General features: G+C 38.1%; 2 protein-coding genes and 1 long non-coding RNA gene across 8 annotated transcripts; 2 read left to right on the plus strand and 1 right to left on the minus strand.

Moving 5' to 3' along the window:
• Nucleotides 1–215: 215 nt before the first annotated feature.
• LOC129581268 (serine/threonine-protein phosphatase with EF-hands 2-like) lies at nt 216–10381 on the minus strand. 4 transcript variants are annotated; one of them, XM_055472249.1, is made up of 18 exons: nt 9723–10381; nt 9394–9571; nt 7649–7740; nt 7328–7363; nt 7031–7136; nt 6680–6840; nt 5026–5227; nt 4812–4914; nt 4707–4730; nt 4485–4521; nt 4214–4366; nt 3825–4022; nt 2989–3174; nt 2623–2875; nt 1710–1885; nt 1450–1531; nt 824–943; nt 217–735 (listed from the first exon to the last, which is right to left on the minus strand). In XM_055472249.1, exons 2-18 carry the CDS (start codon nt 9440–9442, stop codon nt 581–583), a joined length of 2133 nt encoding a protein of 710 aa, XP_055328224.1. In that variant the 5' UTR covers nt 9443–9571; nt 9723–10381; the 3' UTR covers nt 217–580. The 4 variants fall into 4 exon arrangements, with proteins under 4 accessions (XP_055328222.1, XP_055328224.1, XP_055328221.1 ...); XM_055472247.1 differs by lacking the exons at nt 9394–9571; nt 9723–10381 and having other exon boundaries at nt 216–735; nt 7037–7136; nt 7649–8017; XM_055472246.1 differs by lacking the exons at nt 9394–9571; nt 9723–10381 and having other exon boundaries at nt 7649–8016.
• On the plus strand, nt 6704–7528 carry LOC129581269 (uncharacterized). Its single transcript, XR_008689478.1, has 3 exons — nt 6704–6864; nt 7013–7169; nt 7307–7528. It is a non-coding gene; the product is annotated as an uncharacterized LOC129581269 (long non-coding RNA).
• A 1724-nt stretch (nt 10382–12105) lies between the features above and the next one.
• Nucleotides 12106–14940, plus strand: LOC129580937 (adenylate kinase isoenzyme 1-like). Of its 3 annotated transcripts, none has more exons than XM_055471706.1 (6): nt 12106–12260; nt 12580–12658; nt 12738–12907; nt 13720–13836; nt 14099–14389; nt 14538–14940. In XM_055471706.1, exons 1-6 carry the CDS (start codon nt 12225–12227, stop codon nt 14760–14762), a joined length of 918 nt encoding a protein of 305 aa, XP_055327681.1. In that variant the 5' UTR covers nt 12106–12224; the 3' UTR covers nt 14763–14940. The 3 variants fall into 3 exon arrangements, with proteins under 3 accessions (XP_055327681.1, XP_055327683.1, XP_055327682.1); XM_055471708.1 differs by having other exon boundaries at nt 12107–12260; nt 14099–14290; nt 14538–14935; XM_055471707.1 differs by lacking the exon at nt 12106–12260 and adding an exon at nt 12280–12493 and having other exon boundaries at nt 14538–14937.
• Nucleotides 14941–15225: the final 285 nt, after the last annotated feature.

A 15225-nucleotide genomic window follows, 5' to 3' on the forward strand; every position in this document is an offset into this window, starting at 1 on the left:
CATCCAATTTTTTTAATTTTATTTCGAACTTAAAATTTTTCAAACGGTTTAACATTTGGACCAGTATAACAACTTTGGGTTGTATTACAGTATGTTGACAGTACATGCCATGATCGAAAGTTTAAGAAATTGTAAATTGTGGTGGTTGTACAGAAGGTCACTTCTAACCTGAACCAGTACTGCTGTTGACTGCTAATCCTAAAGGCATCGCATTTATTATTACGTAAAGTACCACACATATACCACTTCTTTAGAAATGTTCAACGCTGTATCATTGCAGTTGCATATTTATATCATAAGTAATTCTATGCGGCACCGACAAATCCGTCTCGGAAAATTACAGTTATTTAACCATTATTTCGATCACAGAAAGCTCCATTTAAATATGGCATTTCTTGAGGCAAAGAAAAGCTGAAAGAACAACATGTATTGTTATTCCACAAAACTGGTTCTTCTCTCTCCCAGTGCAGTATTAAGCACCGATTCGTCGTATAGGGTTAGCATATCAAGAGGATCACAAGACTAGCTGCGAGGAGCGGAAACACATTTTTCCACCGTCGAGAGCATCATCCAGCTGTAGTTACGTCAAGCCACCATTGGCGGTTATGTGTAGACTGTGCCCATTAGCTTGATTGCTCATAATCACGTCGCTCGGCTCAGGTGTGTCCTCGAAATCCATATCCTCCGTTTCCGCCAGACGGAAGGCCTCGAGAAATTCATTAAATTCAATCTGACCTATAGGATTGGAGTGTCCAATTTGAGCGGTTTAACTGTACGTTGCCAGACATGAGACAATCAAATGTCCACTTGTGCCGGCACTTACCATCTTTATTTATATCCAACGACACCGCCAAATCCCGAATTTGCTCCTCGCTTAGGGGGCTTCCCATGTGTTTGTTGAGCAATATGCAGCCTTTCTGAAATTCCTCCATCGTTAATATTCCTAGAATGGCAATTATGATAGCTTAGCTTCCGTTTGCAAGGTTAATTCAAAATATATTTTGGAATGTTATTCGGGTAGTAATTCTTTTATTCACAATGCAACTCACTTATCAAAAAGAAAGCTACCTAATTTCGTTTGATCGAGGCATCCTCACTGCGTTTCTTAATATTTTTGTTTGTAAAATCCAATACAGCTGGTATGAGTAACTCTAATAAAGTGATCGATTTTTAAAAGCTTTGCTTGTACTAATTTAGCATTGACATATATTTAATTTCGTAACTAAAAATAGCAATAATAACTATTTTATTTTCTTACGTAACTAACAGGTAAAGTATATATATACAATATTTGTATGAAATATTCTTTCTTGGAAGTATTATTAAGATATTCACAAGCTTGCGTGTTATGGGTTGCAAAAATGCTAACTGAATGCAATACAACTGCTTGCATTCGTTTAAAAACACAAAATTTTTGGAATGCGATTATCGCGTTAGTTTTTTCCCCACCGGAATTATCCTGATCCATCCAGCGGAATATGACTTCCAGGTTGTCTTTGTGAGCATACAAGGTTTCAAATAGCAACGGCGTCTGCAATCATCGATCCTTATTACGCTTTTGACCGAACATTTCTGATTATAAGTAACCTTTCAAGAATTGCAGTACGTAGTGCCAAAGCGGTAAGTCAAGTCGTCATCAGTACGGAATAAATTGAAAGCACGCAATATTATGTAGTCGATTTAGCGGGAAATCCAGCGGGTTCTCTTACATTTCGCGTTGGGGAGACATCCACCGCATTCAGCTCCTCGAATGATGTGTAGTAGTCAACAAGTTGGTGATTTGCGGGAGACATGCGCACTAGTCGTTTCCTCAGTGTTCGCCAAGGCAAACCGAGTTTAAGGATTTTTTCCACAGCGATGCACCAGTCGTGCAGCTTGACCATTCCTAGCAGCGCAATAACAACTTATTGTGTACATATGTGCAGTATTGCGCAACTTCGAAGTTACTATATATCTTGTAGAGTAAAACTTACTAGTAACATTACCCGAGTTATATTTATAAGTAGAAAGTGTAAAAGACGTAGAAAATTCTACAAAGAAGCGAAACCAAACGAAAACTGCTTTATAAAGCATCCGAAAATATCATACCGTATAACAAGCAAAAACGGTGCAATTCATACGTACGTATTAGCTATAAGGTGCATTACGCAAGTGCTACGCTTAAAACAGTACTTCGCATTTTCGTGCTGTGTAATAATGTAGTTAACGTTGTAATCATGAATAATGTGACCTTTGAAGGAACTAACGATATTTTATGAAAGTTAATGCAAGCTATACAAATATATAATGTACGCATTTTGAACTTGACTACTTGAGTAGTGCACGGATTTTTTTGTGATGCCTGTAACGTATATTTCATGAACCAAAAAGCATTTGTTTACGATTTACGATTCGGTTGTGGATGCGCATTCGATTGGTCATATATATCTAACAATAGTCGAAAGCATCATGCTCATCATTCCTGTTTCCTAAGAAAACTGTAATTGCTCATCCGGTGACCCGGTACCGCGGGAGGAGAGCAAATCAACGTAATACGATCTGGCAACCGGGCATGCCACTGCCTGTGCACGTCATATGCACGCCGGTATAATTAGGTTAATGGTGCAAAATTGTGCAGCCTACCGGTATTGCCGGGGTCATAATGCTCGAACTCCTCCAGTAACTCGGTTTTATGAGCAAAAAACTGTTCTTTAAGATGCTTGATGGCTTTCTCCTCCATGGTGGTGGTGGTTTGTTTCATTGTCAGCCGTTTATGACCGCGTGTAGAGATGTACTGCACGAAATGCGGCTTCAGCTCCGGTGCCATCAGCCGGCAGAATGCGCCGCGATTGCTCCCGACTTCATAGTAATTGGAAGCGGAAAATAAGGTTACAACCTGGAATCACCACTCGATGCACACATACATATGGTGGCGGATAACAACTACTACGGGGCGCAGTTCCAAAGAAAAACAGATGGTGCGGTGCATGCCTATATGAATTTTCTTACCCTGCCATCATGGGTGATTTCATAACCATCCTGCTTGCATTCATGCGAACGGATCATATATTGCAGATTGTTGGCATCCATAAACTGTTTACTGACATCGGGACCAAAGTAACAGCCGCCTCCACGGAAAGTATTGGGTGTGCAGCCGTTGACGGCAGACGGATCACTCCACAGAAGATCCACAATCTGGTTAGATGACTTTGGTGTTTAAGATGCCATGTAAAATTATTTCGTGTACGATGTGAATTACATCACGTGCAAAACCGTTATTTGTTCATTTAATATTCAGAAAACCTTTCTGCCTACGTATTTCTGGAAATGCTTCTGCCCATGAAGCATAGAATTCCATAGGAGGAATATACCTCGTGTATGGATAAAAAATCTCAGGTCATTGAGTGCGTCGTAAGCACGAAGTGTTATTATAATATCTTTTCATATCATGGCTTGCTTTGTTGTTAATTACTGTACATTGAATCCGCGCAAATATTATCATAAAATATACTAATATGAAATACTGTGTGAAAGCTGCCGACGAGAAATTGATTTAAGGGATTCTAAACCTCCACAGCAACGTAAAATTTATGCATCGGTACTCTGTGGTCTGCACAGTTATCATGTAACCGGTATCTACTCTAGTAGTATTACAATACCGACAGCTCTGTCTTTAAACAAGCTCACTAGTTTGTTGCTTCTGTGCAACTGATGCCATTAGACTGAATGTGCTTTTTCCGAGTCAATGATCCTGCGCGGAAAATCTAATTGCTTAGAAGTAGCTGTTACAATCAGGGCGTAAGCAACCGAATTACAACCATCCATCTTTTTTTCTAAACACTCACTTGTTTCCATTCGAACGTCGCCTCAGCGTCGTCATCCACGTCGACGACGCGCAAGAAGGCCTTACTATCAGTAACCTTTCCTTGGTCGACCTGCTCGGCTTGTGGTTCCAAGTCATGCACAGCTTCATGATCGGTGCCGTTAGGGGATTTTACGCTGTCTTGATTAGGTGAAATTGGTGGATTTAATATAGAGATGTACTGAAAAAAGGCCCATCAGAGACTGCTTATTTTTACATTAAAGTATAAACAAAAATGTTTATGGACAGCAACACCGAAACGACATCAACAACGGCTGTATTATATTAAATAAGAACGGTGCTGAAATTGTTGATGCATTGTGTCGAATAATTTTTTGTAGCACAACGAGCAAAAGCAGGAATTATGCCTACCTTAGATCGTTTAAGGGTTTGGATCAGTTTAATGTCCGTCATATTCGATACCCCTCCATGAGTAACGAAAACCTTTTGGTCAATAATAGTAGCAACAGGCATCCAGCTGAATACATCTGCTATTAGTCGACGGATTTTTTTAGACTCCACTTGCTATTGAGTAAAAAGAAACCAACTAAATTGAATACATTTAACAGCTAGCTTGCTTGCAATTGCACTTCAATTAAACATTAAAAATGCATGAAATAATGAAGTGCAGTTGTGCACTAACCCGGTATTTGTTGCTGATTTCTTTTATAAAGCCATATCTGTAAAGTTCACAACATGTGAATTGTAACTAGTTATTTATCTAAATGCCGTTATTGGATATAGTATGTGTGCCATGCTTTTACGCACCCAAGATTTGTATTAATTCAATCATATATAATACAACCTTTTTTGGCAGATCTAGAATTGGGCCGTATTTGGTCAAATACGAATGTTAATTACGTACCTCAGATTCATCACATGATCCTCACTAAAATTTAAAGAAAAAATACCATTAATTTTTAACAAACTATGATACGAACGATATTCATTGTATTCATTGGTAACTTACTGATTTCCACGGTTGAGAAAAACGGCGTTGGGATTTGTTATGAGGGCCATTAAAAGTATTAGCAAGATTTCTAGCGAGAAAAACCCCCGGTCGACGTAATCGCCTACACATGCAAATAATAATCACCGTCGCCAACACATGTGCTGGCTGCACTGCGCGCGCCCTGAAAACGCATTAATATCTCGCACTTGAGCGTGCATATTATGACCTTTACCGTTAAATACAAAAGGATTGGTCGTATCGGGTAATCCGGCTTTGTAGAAAATTATCAGCAGATCATCGATTTTGCCATGCAGATCACCCACAACGGTTATTTTCTTTGACAGTGACGTCGATGCATAGCGAATATTGGGAAGACTTTTTAAAGTCGTACGCGCTTCATGAAGAATTTCCAGAACAAACTTAACGTGGATACGCTGAAACAGGTATTGATACCGATTATTATGCACATGGAAATGGTATATACTGTAAACAATGCACACATTTCATGGCCATATTTCGTGCATATAAGGCATAATTTCTGACTATTACTAGTAGCTACTGTAGGTAAAAGGGAAGACAGCGCATCCTTTTAGCTAACTTATTCCTCAAACGTTATGGATAATTATGGGACACAAATATAAATATGCAAACCAAGAAAAGCACTTTTGTTCACGTCACAGACAAAACGGAACCAGCCAATAAACCATGGTCTGTGAATAAACCGTTGCCCATCTTTGTTGCGTATTTAACTTGCACTTTCTAGCTTTGTGTTCCGTTTTCCGACTTGCATATTACTCACTAATTACTGTAAGCATATTACTGCAGTCTGTAACTCAAATCTTCCCAGCGCATTTAATGCAGCTCCGTTCAAGCACGGTACTAATAAATTAAAATGTTAAATTAAAATTTGTGGAAACTACAGCTTTTTTAGTTTTTTTGTTTGTTAAAATAAAAAATTTAACTTGCTCTTCATGCTTCGATCAGTTCTTGTATTTTCTTGAGACGAAATGTGATCACCGTAGGAACAGGCACAGCCTCAGATGCTGATGGGCTCGAGACGAAGAGCAGAACATGATTAGTTCAAAAACATTACGAAGTTACGGACTACCGTTGTTAAGTGCTAAAGAAAACTATTTCAAACATAACAGCTCTAGAATGCGAGAGAACCATCAGGGAAAACCTGAGGAACCTGCTGTTAAGCCTCCTGAATCCTGATCGTAACATATTTCATTAAGTATTGTAGGTGTACGTTGGAATAAGCAGATGTACGTTGGAATAAGCAGCTTATCTGAGTTGCCATTTCAAAAAAACTACTCCGGAGTAGTTTCTTTATTTTGCTTATCCTGGGCGGGATATGCCAGTTCTGCATATTTACGTCACGCCATGCGAACCAACTGCCGTAGAGGGGAGGTGCCTGTGACGTGAACAAAAGTGCTTTTCTTGGTTTGCATATTTATATTTGTGTCCCATAAATGATAATTGTAGAAAAGTAGTCTGACTGGAGATGTGCCGCTGTATGCCTGTCGTCGATAAGATTTTGTTGTTTACTGGTAAAAATAGTCATAATGGAAAGGATATGCAAACTAAGCAGCAACGTTTTATGCGGAATGCAAAAACTTTTTAGTCTGTCCATAGATTACACTGGTGATACATTGAAACTAGTCCATAATTATACTAAAAACTGGTGATAAACTGAAACAAAATAATTACATAATCTTCAGAAACTGCATGATTTTTTATGTAATTCTGTTGAATCATTTAATTAATTCTAACTGCAGCACATTAGTGTATCGCAATTATATATTTTTTGAAGAGACAAAGCCAAGTATTTTATTGTGGTGCAGGATGGTTTATATAACTGCAACAACGCTTACACATATAAGTACCTGTTTGGCTTTTACAGACTCAATGAGCTGCTCCAGTGCGTTTTGGTAATAAGGTTTGGATAAACGGAACCCTTGATACGAGTCAGGAACAACGATGGTTTCATAATCTGTGGCTTTAAGTAGTTCCAGTTCCGGTTCGCTTTCAGCAGTGTGATCGTGACCTGAAATCGATTATCCATCTAAAGGTAGTTTGATTTAAATAACAACGTTTTGCCGTGTGGTGTTTTCTTCGCCCATTTTCCGACTGCTATTATGCAGATGAATATTGGATTATAGTCCAGTATAAGCACGAACAACACATTAATCTTTAATGTTCGCTTAATTATTCTTCAGAAATCGGGGGATACGTACTCATACTTCGCTTTTTCACCAATTCTATGGCTGATGCAACGGAAGTGTCCGCCATGGTCGATAGAAGCTTTTTGTTGCTCAGAACTTCGTTAAAAAAATTTTGTAGCTGCAAAAGTAAATGTCGGCTAAAACTTACTAGGTACGTACCGGGTTAAATCTAAACAATCAGATGGCATATTATCCAGTATATATTTGATACATTATTTCATCGCCAGAATAACCATTAATTTGATATAATATTATGATATTATATACTTGTCAGTGCCAATTTTTCAGACCGAATTGCGAAACGCATACCTTTAAGTGATCCTGCTCATTAGCATATTCCATTTTCTGCAAAAGCAAATACGCAGCTAAACAGTTGGTCTTTTGCTTGCAAAATTGGCCATCTGCAGCATATTCCCGATTAATGGTGTATATGTTAATGTTTTTCGTTCAGTGATGTTGGAAATGGTCGTACGTCCCGTAGATTTGTTCAAATAAACTACGCAACTGCTTGCGCCAAAATGACTTTTATTCACCGAACAAAGAATGCTCATTACTAACCTTAAGCACGGAAAACCCGCAAATACCGCCAAATTGGGGTGGCACAGCTATGCACTCGTATTGTTACTTTACCTGGAAGATCGTCCAGGTATATTGTCTTTGTACGTCATGCTGTGCTTTGTATCGTCGATACCAGCGCTGTATCAGCATGGCGGCTTTCATGCCTGTACAACAACAAGCACAGTGCGCTGGATGTGTGTGGATGCGAACATGTTTATGTACAGGTAATTCGTTTACAACCAAATATTTGTTGATGGAAAAAAGAAAACGGTAATCACGCAACATCCGTATAGATACACGGTCACAAACAAAGGTTACATAAATAATTCTTTTACAAAACCTTCTTTCAGTTCTCAAGTTTGTGATTGTAATTATGCGGTGCTCGTCAATGTACGTAATATCTGCACACAACATCTCGATATCAAGCCACTATCAAGGGGCTACGGGCCCTGCGCTTATAAGCATCGAATAGCTTTTTTTAAAACTTTATCTGCCTTAGCAAACACATATATTTAAAAAGTTCACAGTAAATTAATCTTATAACAAAAACATTTATATAATTTATATCCCGGATTGTGCACACAGCAAGATGTACGTAGGTAGTTGAAATACCCAAATGCTTTTTTTAGATATTTTTACTGCTAGTTTGCACATCGATTGTCACAGAAGGATCAGTTTCCTGATTCCTGTCAGTTTCTTCAGTTTAACAGGCTGATTCAACAGCCCGTGATTTAAAATTGTAATACAGTGCATAGCGCCAGAAGCTCGTATATTAGCTGCAAAAATGTTATTTGACCATTCTGATTAAGTACTAACTACGGAAACTGATCCAAAAAGTAAACACGCCAGGTTTCTCTGTCTGGAGACGGTGATAATTGTAAGTTAGCAATATTGACAGCAGTTAACGTCACGACTATTGAGGTCGCCAAATTCCCAGCTGTGTTATATATGGTGCTATAAATGCGCAGAGGAAGACTGCTACAGGAAAGCTATAGAGATATCTAGCGAGAAACCATAACTTCTAGTCAATCATAAATCAGTATAGTGGCGGATCATTTTAGAAATTTTTAATTACATAAAAAATTTTATATTCACTTAAATTTGTTTACTTAATATTTTTTTACTATTATTTTACTATACATTTACTATATATTATTACAGTATTTTACATTTACTTAATTAAATTTTCATACATTTCCGACCGAACTCAATTCAAGCGTATTTACTTACGTCTACCGGTCAATTACACAAGTGTTTCCAGTACATGATATGAAGCTTATAACATTCTCACTTTTACCTAACCACTTATGCAAAAAGAAAATTTCGCATTAAATTCGTTCAACACGAATTAGTTTTGTACATGTTCCCGTTCGGTGCTTATATTTCGCTCACATGAGTCACATATGCTGCATTCGTACAGTGCATACTAACTCTGAATTTATTATAACAGTAATAATATTTTTGCGAAATATATTAAAAACACACCCATAAAAATTTGCGATAAAATATGTGGGAATGCTGATGCTAATTTACGTGTGAATTTTAAATTATACACTTTTTTACTTTGACGATATTCACAATCCCGCATTTGATTTGGTTTATTTGCCAGTACTAAAATAAAAAAGGGATATTATGGTACTGGCCTGCAACAAAAATTTTCATTTAATTACTGGCACATGAACAACAAAACAGCAATCGAAAACCATTCGAGAATGTGCTTTTCCATAAATTATGGTTGAAAGTTTTGGCGCGGATTCTTAATTCATTGTACATGCATTTAACTAGTACATTTAGGTAGGAAGTACTGTTGTCCATACTTTTTTCGACCCTGGTGGGCTTCCTGTATTTTGTTGGACGACATCCCATATTGGCGACTGGCGATAATTATTCCATTGAATGGCCAGCATATACGATGATTAATCACGCTACTTAACCGTTCGCAATTCCCTCACCTCTTGTAGATCAAGGACAAATTATTACAATTCCCACGAAGTTCTATGATGGGAAAATACCGAATGGAACACTGCTGCATTTTCAAAACACTATTGCTGTTCAGTGCTTTATTAAATATCCAGGAAAAGTTCCCCAGTCGAAAAACAATAGCAAAAGTATGCCAAAGTGGTACACGGCATTGACTGCTACCTACGCTCAAGCACCGGGCACTGCGGCATCAATATCACGAGTTTTTGGCCACGCGCGTGCACTGATCCCGGCTCAATGTGGTCTACTGCCGCCAAAGCTGCTCATCAAAAAATGTACGAGTATGATCGGATGAGGAAGATAATATTAAGGATTCCCCTTGTTATTAATCAATATTATTATGTTGCCTTTGGGATCCCCTCATAGCCACACACACACACAGCAACCGTAAGTGGCGTCTGCAGAAACAACTGGCAGGAGCTAGTTGGTACAATTAGCGTCATAACCGCAACCAACGCGACTGCATCGTATGCCGCCGTAGTCGCACTGCCGTAACAGCAGCAGCAGCAACGGCGTTCTCCACCTTTTCATTGGACTGCATCGTGGCGCGCCAACGGAGATGATAACCATGCGATCCGTGGGACGCCGGGAACATACGTGTGTTGTATGGCGGATGGATGCCGGTAGCTCGTCATCCATATTGTATGGAGCTGGAGACGATGACTCTGATGGAGTCCCTTGGAGAATTAGTTTACCATACAATTATTCCCGATGAAAAGGTGTGCTGACAGTTAGTTACTGGAGTACTGCAAGATGTCTTGATTGTAAATAATCATACTCTGTATAGAACACATACGCGCTACTCGACAACGCGTCGCCAGTTTTAAACAGGCCGTGAAATTAGGCTTAAGCCACGTTATTGCATAACTTTTTTTTTCAGTACAAAACTTGACTTTAATTGGGTTGTTCACATTAACATAGGTTAAAAGCAAAATTACGCAGTTCATCATTTCAACACATAATACACTTCGTCAAGTCTCTTACCGATACAAACTTAATTGCATAACTTAATTCCTGATCAAGCTGCTCATGGGTTTTATGTGCGCAATAACATTATTTTTTAATCATTTCAGTAAAAAAAGACAACGGTCTTATTGGAACCAAAATATGTTTCTTATTTTGCGGTATTTGACGGAAATGCAACTAAAAATGCAAAATAAAATGCTTTAAATATGAGTTGTCTCATGGGTCACACCGCTCACAATATCACCAACTGTACCGCTACATGCGGTGGCATCAAAACATTTGCAGTTTTCATTCACGTATTTTACATATTATACATCGACGTAAATCTGCGACAATTAGTCACAAGTTTTTAACTTGTTACTGGTTGCGGCACGTAAACTGTGAATTCTTGTGAGGTAAGGTAGAAGGTACGCCAGATAGCTTTTCTTGTAAAGCGTTTTAGCAATTTACGCGCAAAAACGGACATACAGATACATGCTAACATGCTAACATACACACATATTTGTATTTGTAAAGCCGGCTTGATCCCCCAAAATTATTTATTTAATAAATTTCGCCGCCCGCTGTTTGTCATCATGTAAATGATAAACGATTTTTCTTAGTCGTTCTGCCGACTGTCGAACGATTTTCTCTGGAAATAATATGATAGTAGTCATTTCGCTGGCGTATTAGATACCCTTTCAGTTTCCAAGTAGTCCAGAGACTCCAGACGGAAGTTAACAAATATGAGAAAGATTGCGCTAATGGTGCTGCAGATGCTCATTACCAGTTGAAATTAAGATACGGACGAAAGAACACCTGCAGCCTAAAGCCTACTCTAGAATACGGTATAGCAACAAATAGTTTGAGCTGGACAAACTGAATTCGTTGTGTTACATTACAGATTTTTCTGTAAGATTTTAAATAATTCTACAAAATAGGTAAACCAAAATACAAAATATCTCGCTCATACGACGCCGGCAGCTAAGTAATTTCGATTATTTCATTTTTTAACTGCGATAAAATTAAAAACATAGGAAAAACAAGCGAAAAAATTCAAAATATTAACTGGCGATATAGATAGATGTGGTCAGTTTATCGCTTTTGGGATGGTATACTGTACCCAGTTTCTTTGAGCAGTAAATTCCTGACTGTAATATATCATTACTTACTGAGTTACGGCAATATCAACACTGTTTTACAATGAGATTCGAAAAACCATTAGACTACAAAGATAACTAACTGTACCGGAAAATGTCTGCGAACACAGTAAATACCATGCAGCTGCAAATTGAGTTCGTTGCAGAAACTACTGCGTACAATAATATACTGAGTGCAGACACATGTACAACTGGACTTAAAATTCAAAAAAGTTGTAGTTAAGCATATCGGGTCGATTGCTGCTTATCAGGTTTAATATAACTTAGACACATAATATATTGAATACAGATAATGCATAATATTAATTTTAGTTTTTAATAGCAGTATGCGGTTTACCGGCCTTGCGTTTGTAGATGCGTACGTGGTACCTAGGTGACCGTATCCAAACTGCGAGTTCTCCGATCGCAATCCGACATTTTAAAATGGAAAAATACAAAAAGAGTGAGTACTGTAGTTACCACTTAGCAAAGGAATTATCATACTGTAATTAAAAAAGTTAAAAATAAAAAAAATGGAGGCTGAAGTAAAAATACTAGCAGATTAGTGAAAACATGTGCAGTGCATGCACAGCAGATGGACCCGTATTAACTGGCAGCTGGTTAGTAGAGTACTAATAATAGTGATTTATTTTAGCTACCCAGGCTTAATACTCCGTACAGTAGTTATGAGTTATGACTATTTAAACTATGTCTCAGAATCTGTAGTGTTTTTAACGAGGTACCATTTACCTGCCGTAATAAGTAATCGATCAGATTATAATTGAACAAGGTTTTCTCCTCGACTTTGTAATATTTCCTTCTCAAACTAACGAAGATGAACAAATATCATCCAGTAAGTCAGAGAGCATTTTTCATGGGATTTTTAATTTTTGTGAAATCATTGGACGCCAGGAGAATGCTGTTCATGCACTTTGCTAGGATGACGGGAATGAGCACTTCAAGCTAGTGGATCTTCAATGGGTCCGATCATTCAATCCACCAGTTATTTTCGTTTTTGGTTAGTTAGAAGAACAAAGTAGCACTCTATGGGCAAAAATATGAATATTAAGTAAACACGAGGTGGTTCTGTGTTACAGGAGGACCAGGCGCCGGAAAGGCAAGCATGTGTTTCAAATTTCGCATTCACTATGGAGTCAGCTATTTCAGCATGGGTCAGTTGTTGCGCGAAGAAGCCCGGGAACCGACAAAACGGGGCCGTGAAATCGCGAAATATGTTCATAGCCAACCCACTCAAAAGGTTCCGCTGGTAAGCAGAGTTTTGCATCAATAGTCCAAAGTCAATATACATTTTCGTCATTCAATTTAAACGTAACGTCTTACAATAATTATAAGACACGAAAACACTGTAAAAAATAATTTTACAAAGTCCTCTGTATTAACTTTTATGCTGGATTTGTATATGCGACTGTATATTCTTCTGCATTATGTGTGGCATCGTTAGTAAATCATGTTGATAACATTATCACCGTGTCGATATTATGCTCTGTGTGTGACGAAGCAAAATGTTTTATGTACAATACTAGTATCTGTGCAATGCTGATTTTCGTACTCGTATAGTGCATGAAACAGATGGACTATTCATAGTTATAACGCCGGGTTTTACTTGTTAATGAATGTCAAATTTCTTGAGGTGCCTTTGGAGAAAGATCTTCTGTTTTTTATTAAATAAAAGAAAATTAACATTTCGCTTCGGTTCCAATAGCTGAGCCAGTGACAGTACGCTTCCAGAACGATAATTTTTGCAAATTGTTAGAAATTTTATAATACACAGTCGTATACGTAGTAGTCAAAGGTCGCGAAAATCGTATTTGCGTTGAATAATACTGTTTTCGCAACCTTTACCAGTGCTCCAAAATACAAGTAATTAACGGACCGGACCGGCTTTCCACACACATTCATATATTTCTTTTCTTTATGCGTTATTTATTATGTCTACTAATTTGCTGTCGATTTCGAATGTTGGTGTCAAATTTCATTAAATTTCGATTGTTGTTTTTTTGTGCGCGCATTAACTTCTTTCTTTTTCTTGTTCAGTCACCCATTATATCAAGTATTTAGGAACTGGTAATGGACGTTTTAAGAGATATGATGATTAAGCTGGTAGCGGCCCAGAAACCGATTTTCGTCCAAGGATTCCCTCGCGATTTTGCTCAAGCTGTTCAGTATGAAAAAGAGGTATGTGCCTTGCACATTACAGTATCGCCTGCAGTGGCTGTTTTCCACACTACAATAAAGGGGACGGTAGTATCTATATGTCATGCAAAGGATTTTTTGACAACTAGAATTATTGTAGAGTATAACATATTACAGGTACAAGAATTGATACGGAAAAACTCTGCATTTCTTCTCGCATTTATTCTGAAGAATTTTGTGCCCTACGGTCTCCACTAAAATACGCTAAATGCAACATATTCTTTACCGAACTTTCTTGTACAAGATTGCTCCTTTGAAACACGCGATTTTTGTGGACACAACGGAGAAAACGGCAATCCAGCGTCTGGTTAATCGCAACAAACTAGCCGGACGGTTCGAAGATGAAGTTAACGTGGTCCGCTTGAGGCGCGAAGCGTTTCAGCGAGACGTCCTTCCCATCGTAGAAAACCTCCTGAACGAGGGCCGTGTGCAGAAGGTCATCATCGGACTAGTTCTCCTAACGTGTATTCTGTGCAACACATTTTCATGTTCCGCCATGTGCTCTTCTTCTATGCCGTACAAATTAAATAAGTCTGTTAGTTTCTGTACAAGTACTCATACTGTGCATAATTATATATATATATATATAATTAAGCGCGTGGCTATTAGTACTTAAACAAATTCAGCATTTGTCTGCAGCATATTGTTTCAATATATAATAATGACGACATTCCTCTGCGCAGGTGGATGGTAATGGTAGCATGCAGCAGACATACTTGCAAGCACTGGAAGTCTATATAAAATGGATGCGGCGTCACTGGAAGCATATTAACAATCACAACGCTCGTCTGGACGAGAGTAATCCCAATTACGCGCGGGAAATCATTATGAGGGAACAAACAGCCAGTGAAAAGGAAGCGGAGAAATCATTTCCCACGACTCATTATATTGGGCCATTGTTGCACTGACTCTGAGAGTGTTCAAAGACTGTACGCAATGGCAAATTACAACTGGTGACTTACGCGCCTGGTTCACATTGTCAAGCGCGTACGAAACATTAAAATACAAACAGATACGGAATATACAATGAAAACAATCCTGTGAGATACGCATATGTGCAGTGTTAATTATCTTACCTACACAAATTAAAAGTTTTATTTTGGTTAATAGGCGCGTGACAATATGTAGGTGGAGATGACTGAACCTCCACAGTCTCCCGTATGCAGGTTATTTGCAACTATTTTAGCATCACGAATTTTTTGTTGTGTTATGATTTCATGTAAATTTTCCGAGTATTACTTTCAAATTCTATTAAAAATTTGTTCTTACCAATCCTACTTAGCATTCAGCAAATTTGTAAAGTTTTCCTATGATGCTTTTCAGACACAAAACGTTTTCTGATACAGTAAGGTAATAAAAACCACGACGGCT

This window comes from Paramacrobiotus metropolitanus, unplaced genomic scaffold (genome assembly GCF_019649055.1).
Source record: "Paramacrobiotus metropolitanus isolate TYO unplaced genomic scaffold, Prichtersi_v1.0 Parri_scaffold0000005, whole genome shotgun sequence".
NCBI classification, from domain to species: domain Eukaryota; kingdom Metazoa; phylum Tardigrada; class Eutardigrada; order Parachela; family Macrobiotidae; genus Paramacrobiotus; species Paramacrobiotus metropolitanus.

Bases quoted from the DNA above. Each gene is read 5' to 3' on its own strand.
- LOC129581268 (XM_055472246.1), bottom strand. From the start codon at position 7,990: ATGTTGTGTGCAGATATTACGTACATTGACGAGCACCGCATAATTACA. The intron at 1,532-1,709 runs GTAAGAGAACCC...CGATGATTGCAG, and splicing joins ATGTCTCCCCAACGCGAAAT to ACGCCGTTGCTATTTGAAAC. The intron at 944-1,449 runs GTGGGGAAAAAA...TTGCCATTCTAG, and splicing joins GATGGATCAGGATAATTCCG to GAATATTAACGATGGAGGAA.
- LOC129580937 (XM_055471706.1), top strand. From the start codon at position 12,225: ATGCACAGCAGATGGACCCGTATTAACTGGCAGCTG. The intron at 12,261-12,579 runs GTTAGTAGAGTA...GCACTTTGCTAG, and splicing joins CCCGTATTAACTGGCAGCTG to GATGACGGGAATGAGCACTT. The intron at 12,659-12,737 runs GTTAGTTAGAAG...TCTGTGTTACAG, and splicing joins ACCAGTTATTTTCGTTTTTG to GAGGACCAGGCGCCGGAAAG.